Consider the following 8994-nt stretch of genomic DNA (forward strand, 5'->3'; position numbering starts at 1 on the left):
CCCTTCCCCCCCCTCTGCAGGCCGGGTGGGCCCAGCTCGTCGTCCACTCCTTGGGTGCCGCTTTTGGTTCCCTCCCGCGCAGTGCGCTGGCCTCTCGGCCGGACCACACACACATACACACACACACACACACACCCCCGCGCGCACGCACACCCGCACGCACGCACGCACGCACGCACGCACCGCCGTCCGGGTCTTCCTGGGTGTTACTTCGATCACACCGTCTGGCGTCACACAGCCGGTGAACGGCAGCTGTGGCACCGGAACTCATCTCTCCTGGTCCCCTCCTGCTCCCCCGAGACATGCTGTCGTCACAGGTGACAGCTCCACAGAGGCCATGTGGCCAAAAGCAGATGAACGTGGACTAAGCATAACGGTCAGTAGGCCGTCCGGGTCTTCCTGGGTGTTACTTCGATCACACCGTCTGGCGTCACACAGCCGGTGAACGGCAGCTGTGGCACCGGAACTCATCTCTCCTGGTCCCCTCCTGCTCCCCCGAGACATGCTGTCGTCACAGGTGACAGCTCCACAGAGGCCATGTGGCCAAAAGCAGATGAACGTGGACTAAGCATAACGGTCAGTAGGAACCACCGGCTTCAGGGGCGACGGTGAGGTGGCTGTGTGGGTGAGATGGCTCAGACGGTCCGTGTGTTGCGAGGCAGGAGCGTTTGGCTCGCCGTGTGTGCCTGAGGGCCTTGCGCCAGCACAGGGTGCAGACTCATCCTTCTGGGCCCCTCCGCACGCTGCTCCTCGATGTCACCTCCAGGTCCCAGGCACGGCCCAGGCGTTGAGCTTTTCTGAGGACTATGGGACAAGTCAGGCGACAGAGCCTCCCCAGTTTGGCGTGCGGTGAGGAAGGAAACTTCATTCAGGGCAGACAGCGTCATCGAGCTGCAGCACAGCCGGGGAGCAGCCGAGTGAACCCTGACCCCCCCCACCCCCCCTTATCCCCGGCTCCACTCCTCCAGCGCTCTGCTGGGCGGGGCTGCGCTGGGGATCCAGCTCCTGCCTGGGAAACCGCCTGCCGGGGAGGAGAAGGTGCACTCTGAGCATCAGCGGGCCGCTGACTGACCGAGAGGAGGCCCTGCCCCTGGTCCCTGAGTGGCCCATCCTCATGTTGGGCTCTAAATCCTTGCAGTTTGATTGGTCCAAAAAGCACCGTGCTGATTGGTCAGAATGGAGCGGCTCTGATTGTCAGTGAAAACGCTGTATAGCTGCACAGCTCTGATTGGCAGGGAAAGTCTCAGTCCTCTTGGTCAAAACACTGTTCCAGGAGCTCCTTCCTAAGGCTGGCTGCAGTGGCCGGTCACAGCTCTGGTCAGCGCAGGCTTCTCCCTAGAGCCGGCTTGCAGGAGAGCCCCTGTTTAGAAATGGCTGCTAAGAGCCAGCTGTCTTTGCTTTTCGTTTTTGAGTTTGAGCCCAGGTAACCCCCAGGTGTCCTCAGTCTTCCTTCTCAGGATCCGCAGCACTTTCAGAGAACTTAACAAACGCTACTTCTTTGGTCCTCACGTGGGCTCTGAGAGAAAGGACGTGTATGTTCCGTCAGCAAGCACATTTGGAGCAGGTGCCGACCGCACACCGGGCACCGTGTGGACATGGCTGGTGCTCCAAGGACGACCGAGACACCGTCCTCAGCAGGTGTCGAGTCTCGGAGAGAAAGTGACGACAGACTCAGGAGCCAAGGGACTTGTTCTGAGAGTTCCTCAAAGTCGCCGTCCTGAATAGGGCATCATTTGGACCACTCGTTAAAGTAAAAATAGAGTCCACGCCACAGGCCTGCTGAATTGGGTCCTGGGGTTGGAGCCTTGAGCGAGTCGTACACTGCCCTACAGCTAGTAAGTGGCCCAGTTGAGAGGGGAGCCTTTCCTGGCCACATGGCCAGAGACGTCCCCTCTGTCTGCCCCTAGTTTTGCAGATGAGAGGACCGACGTGAGTGGCAGTCGAGGCCCACAGTGAATTAGAGGCAGGACCGGGATTTGCACCCAAATTTCCCCGATGCCCAAATCCAACCCTTTTCTGCACCGTCTGGAGTGTTAACTTTGCACTGTGGTTCTGATCAAAACTGCTTTTACTTGATTGTGTCCTTTTTTCTCTAAACGTCTTCAATTATATAAGCTCTTAGGGAGCATCTGTGCCCTGTTTTTGTCAGCAGGGACTGTCTGAGGACAGGCCTGTCCCCTTCACTGTAGGGATGCAGAGGCCAGGAGGCTGCATCTGCCAGCCTCAGACCGTAAGGGAGGTCTGCCCGGAGGCCAGCTCCTTCGACAGTTAGGGTGCCAGGAGGCTGCTTAAAGCGCCACCCTGGCAGATAAGGGAGACCAGCCCCTGTGGCCGGTCAGGGTTCAGTGAGCGTGGACTTTGTCTGAGCTCAGGGCTGGCAGGGCGCGCCCTCCTGCTTCCGTGCTGCTCCTGGCGTCGGGGAGGGGCTCCGGCGTCGTGCGGAGACTGCGTCAGCCTCCTGCGGCGTGTTTTTCATCTGCACTCTGTCTGCCCGCCTGTCATACGTGTTACGTATGTATGTGTACGTACACTGCATGCGTAGCCTGTATATCGTATGTGTATATCGTGTCGTGTGCATTGCATGTATGTGCGTGCGACGTGTATATTGTGTGTGTGCGTACCGTGGGCATGCGCGTGTGTGTATAAGAAAAAGAACAGGAAAGTCTAACAAAGACCAGTTGGATCCACATGAGGCCACAGGGCACATGCTTTCTGTTGGCAGTACAGACCTTGTGTCAGGCCAAGTTCATGCCCGCCCTAACTCCACTTAACCTCTGTTCACTCGCCAGAAAACAGATGCCCGGCCAGGCGTTCAGAGTGACCAGTGAGGTGACGTACGTCAAACGCCCAGTGCAGGGCCTGGCGGGTAGTGGGAACTTAACTGTCGTTATCAGAACAAGGATGTTCCAGGCCTGTTCCTCATCTGTGTGTTTGTGGGGGGTGGGGCGAGGACAAGCCACCGGGAACCTCCCGTCCAGGGGGCTGACACCACCCAGCTCCAGCCCATAGCCACACATGAGACTCAGCCCAGTGGTGCCAGAACTTTGCCTTTTCAAGAGAACCCAGAAACTTGTCTTTTTAATGTGATTGCCTGCTTTTCAGATTTTAACAACTAATTTTTTAAGACGCACGCACACCCACTGTGGACCAGCAGAAAGCCTGTGTAGGCTGGTTCCCAGTTTTCACCTTTGCTGCCTGGAATGTCACCCGACATTGCCTTGCGTGTCATGTGCCTGCCGGGCCGGGACCAGGAGGGTGCTTCCGGCACGTGTTTGCAGAGGGCCGGCTCATGCCCGGCACTGCCCAAGGGCATGTGAGAGGTGCCCCTGGAGCCTCGCCCTGCAGCAGGGCTGGGCCTGACTTGCCAGAAGACGGCATGTGGGAGGCAGGGCACGGGAAGTGGAAGACGCCGTGACTGACCCGGAGTCATGAGGACACAGGAAGTGGAAGGTGCAGGGTATGAAGGTGTGAGGAAGACAGGAGAACAGAGGACACGTACTGGTTCGTTTTGCAGAAGAAGCAGTGGAAACCGGAACAGGCGAAGGGGTCACACTTGCAAAATTTCATTCGGGGTATTCGGCTATGTCAATTCAAAACGTTTCAAATAAGCCTGGGAAAAGCAAACGCTAAAAAGTGCAACTATAAAGAGAAACCTAAGTGCATTTCAAGTTGGTAACTTGGAGAATTAATTCAGAGTGACTTTCAGAGACAGTACTGACCTCACCTGTCATGGGACACAGCCTGGGGACACTGTGAACTTTGCTTAGTCTGTCCTTGTCAGCGTCTTGGTGCGGTGCCCCCGGAAGTGACCCAGCGCGTGTCTTGCCCTGTGGGATCAGGGTTCCAGCCATGGGGAACAGAGGGTGCCCACGGGCTTGGGGAGGACGAGGCTTCGGCGTGAGTGAGTCTCATCCACGTTTCCCGCCCTGTCCGTTGGCCTAGACGCCATGACAGCACAGCCGCAGTGAGCACCTGGCAGCCCGGACTACTTAGAGGGACCAGGGCCCCTGGAGAACTGGCTGGTTCCAGGTCTGGCGGAGGGAACGGGCACGGTGAGCTTGGCGCCTCTTGGTGCCCGAAAGCAAGGACACACGCCAAGGCAGACGGTGACACCGTCAGCGCACAGGAGCCGGCCCGCGGAAGCCCCACACGCCAGCCTGGCTCAGCTCCGTGTGCTTTAGAAAGTGGTAATGGAGGACGACATGTGCATAGCACAGTCCCAGGGTCCCTGGACGAGAACAGAGCCCTCGCTGTGTCCGGCCCCGGGCCACCATCCCCACCACCCTGCCCTCACGGGGCCCACAGCCCCGCGGACGGCCTGCAGACACAGAACGCGCGGGTCCATTGGTGCTGGTGCTGGCAGCCACGGCGGACGTGGGACAGGGCTGACAGCACCGGCCACCCGTCTACACCTGGCTGGTGTCCTCGCCCGGGGACAGTAGGGAGCTCTAGGCCTCCAGCCGCATGTGGCGGGTAGGTCAGTGTCTCACTCCGCCTGTCCTCCTGCCCCGTGGCGGTTTCGGCCCCGTGCAACGCTCCATGGGGTCCCCCTTGGACCCACCGGCTGAGCGTCTCCTCCGGCTTGCTTGTTTTGTTCCCTCTCCCTCCTCTCCTGGCCCCGTGCGACGCCCCATGGAGTCCCCCTTGGACCCGCCGGTTGAGCGTCTCCTCCGGCTTGCTTGTTCCCTATCCCCCCTCTCCTGGCCCCACGCTCGCTCTCTCCTCGGCGTCCTTCCTCTGATCCAAAAATCAGCCGGTAAAGAGCAGTCTCACCTGTCCAGGTAAGAGGGGCGCCAGAGCGAGGGGGAAGAAGACCCCCCGCTTTTAAATTGAACGATTGTTGTATTTATTACCTGGATAGATAGCACCTTCCCGTGAGTCAGAGCTTAGGAGGTGCAAACGAAAACAGTGGCGTTTCCAGCCCCGCGCCCCAGGCTTGCCTGCCTTCCCCGGAGGCCGCGCCGTCCCGGCCTCCACGAGCGAGCGGACGCGTCAGCACGGAGCACACAGCCGCCCCTCCTGTCCTTTGGCCTCGGCCACGCCGCCTGACCTGGCCTCTCACGTCCTGGCGGCCCGGCCGCCCTCCCGCTCTGGCTCAGGCCGGTGTCATCACGTTGACACGCCCTGGGGCCTGTCCCCATCGTCACCCACCGCCCTGTCTAGCGTTCATGCGGCAGGGGCTGCTTCCGTGGCGGCAGTCCACATAGCGCTCACTCCCGACGTGGCCAGGATAGGCGTGGGGACAGCGGTTCGTACTGGCGGTAGGGACGACAGGTCTTCCCGTCCCTGCGGGGCCCGCTGCAGGGAACGGGCGGTGGTCTGATGTGCTCTGCGCTCCCTGAGGAGCTGGGGTCCCAGTCGTTTCTGAGAAGGGGCCGCAGGCTGACTGCAGGGGTGGGGGTGGGGGTGTGGAACGTCGCCACGGAACAGCAGGTCCCCGTCACCCGTGCCGCTGCAGATCGGCAGACTTCTCGGGGACGTGTGTCCCAACTTTCTGGGAAAGTGCACGTTGCCAGTTCCCCACGGGTTGGTGCCAAGTGCTCGTGACGCTCCTCGACACTGGAGGGGTGAAGAGATGGCACTGAGGGGGGCTCCAGCCGCCGCGTCTCCTGTGCGTCCAGACTCCCCGCGGGCTTGCCCGCCAGTCCCCTTCCCGTGTGAACCGGTGCCTCGAGCTAAGCGGCTCTCTCTTCTTTCTGCCTTTTCTGGCGTTCATCTTCCCTGCTGCTCCGTCTGCTCCGCCAGCCCCGTCGCAGCCTGGTTTAAGGCCCAACGCGCGCGCATCTCGTCCTCTCTTGTCTCTGTCTTGACTCCTGAAGGGCTGTGTGTCCATCCCCCCCGCCCACCCCTGCGCCTTGCTGAGCGTTAGAGATCATGCCGGCCAGCCCAGGGTTCTGGGTGGCGTTGCCCGTGGTGTAGACACAGCTGTTCTCCCACCAGATCGAGTGGGTGACGTGGGGGGGGGGTTGGTCCCTCGGCGCCCAGGCCGCAGGTCCCTGTGCCCCCGCTGACGTGTTCTCCGTGTCCTTCCAGGTTGAGCAGCCTGTCCTCGGGAGACTCAGCATCTGACCGCACGCGCGCCTCCCACCAGCGCCAGCCCTCGGACGCCCCTGAGACAGCAGGTAACCTCCGGGCACCCGCACGCAGGCACGGCGTGCACGCGCGCGTAATGTGTGCCTCGTATCGTCCTTGTGTCAGGTGCAGAAAGTAGAAAGTAGTCTTAGCCCTGTGTACGGGCGAGGAAGCTGAGGCACATGGGCTCAGAGACCTGCCCAGGTGCCCCCTCGTAGGGGACAGAATCAGGGCCCAGACCCACTGGGAGTTAACTCCGGAGCTCAGGGCAGCAGTCGCGCCCACTCCCACGCACGCCGAGCCCCACGCACGCCGAGCCCCATGCACACCGTCCCCCACACACACCGAGCCCCACGCACACCAAGCCCCACGCCCAGGCATGGAGACGCTGCACATCCCAGCCTTTCCTTTCATTCTGTGTTTCTGTGCAGACGTGCCTGTGAGCAGCGGCGTCCGTCGTCCTTCCCCTGTCCCCAGGTCTGGCCAGTGTGGCCAGCGTGAGGTGCTCGCTCTGCAGGGCATCAGCAAGCGCCCACTGGGCGTGATTTGACAGCTCGGGCTGCTACGTTGGGCGTTAGCCCTGCCCTTTACACCCAGACAGACCCAGAGGGGTGGGCACGTCCAGAGAGGCCCACTGCTCAGCACCGTGGGGCGACACCCTGCGTGGAGCAGCGTCGCCCCTGAGGGAGGCGTGGAGGCCCTGGAGCATGGAGGGACCAGCCTGGTTTTTCTGGAGGAGGGAACTCGGGGCTTCGGGGTCAGTCCTGGCTCGCCTGCCCTCGCCACCCGGCCACAGTGCCCACCTGCCCCTTTTCTCTCACCTGTGCCCAGGTCTCGTTCAGCGCTGCGTCATCATCCAGAAGGACCAGCATGGCTTCGGCTTCACGGTCAGCGGGGACCGCGTGGTCCTGGTGCAGTCTGTGCGGCCTGGTGAGTCCCGTGCTCGCCGAGCCCGCCTGTGGCCTGCGCCGCATCCCAGAGGCCTGGGCAGTCCCCGGGCGTGAACGGGTCTCTCTAGAACTGGGTCCCTGAGGCTTCTGGGAGGGTCCCCACAGGGCTCAGCCACCAGGCAGAATTTCCAGGGATGACAGCGCGTTTGCTTGGCCTGCTGGGAAGCGTAAAAACAGCAACATGACCTATAGGCCACTGGGCAGAGAGAAGCCTTCCCTGAAGAAGTGAGATTTCAGGAGGAGTTTGAGACGGAAATGAAACCACGTGGGGGGCAGGTGGGGGGCCCCCTCGGGAGCAATCAGCCAAGTAGGCGACTAGGCACTCCGGGGTGCGGTCTTGCAGCCAGGTGGCAGCGTCCTCCAGCGTCCTCGCTGTCAGTGACCTGGGCTGAGGAAGACGGGAGGAGATGGGAGTGGGGGAGCTTAAAGCGAGTGAGCCAGAGGGCTGGGTGGCCGCACGCGGGGTTGGGCCTGGTGACTGGAGCGCGGCGAGCCCGGCTCGGAGAAGACGGAGGAAAGGGGCGGGAGCAGGCCGGCCCTTCACACGAAGCACAGTGCCACACGGGAGGGAAAGGGCTCCTCCCGTAGCTTAGGGAAGATTTGGAATCCGTTCGTGGGAATGGCGAAAAGAGGGCGTCCAATCTGTGACCCAGAAGGGGGCGCGTGGCCTGCAGGCCCCTCGGTGATCGCGGCCGCTCTCAGGGATTTGCATGCCCACGGCAGGGCTCTGCCCTCTGCTGCCCTATCCTCACGAGGCTCCTGGGCCAGGAGAAGGATGCTGGCTGGCCGCGCTCACTGTGCTTGGCCTCTGCGGGCTCTTTGGCCCAGAGGGCCTGGGGTCCCCTCCAGGGACCCTCACCTCTCCCCCAGGCCCGAGCAGGGTCAGATCACAGAGGGCAGATCGGAAGCGTGGCTCCAGCAAACCCAAGTTTGGGGAAGTGCACGCGCGCGCGCGCGTGTGTGTGTGTGTGTGTGTCGGGGAGGAGATGTCCCTTGGATTGGCTTGGAAGTCACAGTGTGACACAGCAGTTGTTAACGTCTGCTCCTCGAAGTGCAATGTGCTCTGTCCGTGCCCATCACCCAGGGGCAGAGATGGCTGAAACCCCCCGTCCTGGCCCAGCCCGAGGGACAAAAAAAAGCAAGGGGGCCAGGGAGTAGGCTTTGTGGTGAAGCCTCGTGCTCACTGAAGTCTGGGGGCCGCTCCAGCTCCTCAGCGCTGAGGGTTGAGTGTTTTTTCATCGCTGGGTTGTTAGAGGTCACATTGTGTGTCTCGTGTGCACAGGCTCGTCACTCCCCCCCTTCAGTTCCAGGTGACAGCTGTGCCACGTGCAAGTGGCCTCCAGGCCCCACGTGGAGAAGCCAGAGTGCAGCGTAGTCATCACTGAGCTTTCTCTTGCTCCGACCAGGAACGTCGAGATGTGCGCCATAGGGGTTTGGTTTTGGTCAGATGAATGCAGCTTACAGATGTGATCATCACCTCGGGGCAGGTTTAGAAAAAGCGTGATATTTATGCTTCTCGTTAACGTGCCTCGGTGTCCGTGCTCCACGTGCTTCCTGGATGTGAACGAAACGGGGCCCTACGTCCATTAGAACCCCGTGGCACTGAGACCCCCCGGGGCCCCAGTGGGGCGCCCACCTGGGAGGCATGGGCAGGCTCTGCTCAGCGTCATGCCCACCAGAAAGGGGGAAACCGTGAATGGTCTGAAACAGCCTTGTAACGGAACGTAGAGCCGCTGCCGTGCCCGTCGTCAGTGCCGTGTGTGAGCCCCCCGGGGCCTGCGAGCCCGTTCGAAAGCTCCGGTTTTAACCCTTCCTGGGTGCTTTTCTCGGTGGTTCTTTACGCCGACAGTGACGTGTGACACAGTAGACTCATTCTTCCCACTGGGTCGTGAGAGGGACGCATTTGGCCTTGGGACACACCCAGGTGCGTCCGCGTGAAGCACACCTGCTGCTGCCGGGCCAGGTGGAGGGA

General features: G+C 61.5%; 1 protein-coding gene across 1 annotated transcript in view; it reads left to right on the forward strand.

Moving 5' to 3' along the window:
* The window catches only part of ARHGEF11 (Rho guanine nucleotide exchange factor 11), a 60447-nt gene that overhangs the window by 17807 nt on the left and 33646 nt on the right, over positions 1-8994 (forward strand). The window contains exons 2-3 of the mRNA XM_025040840.1: positions 6034-6122; positions 6904-7002. Coding sequence (XP_024896608.1) covers positions 6034-6122; positions 6904-7002 — 188 coding nt within the window. The remainder of the gene's footprint in view (positions 1-6033; positions 6123-6903; positions 7003-8994) is intronic.

This window comes from Pteropus alecto, unplaced genomic scaffold, assembly GCF_000325575.1.
Source record: "Pteropus alecto unplaced genomic scaffold, ASM32557v1 scaffold49, whole genome shotgun sequence".
NCBI lineage: Eukaryota > Metazoa > Chordata > Mammalia > Chiroptera > Pteropodidae > Pteropus > Pteropus alecto.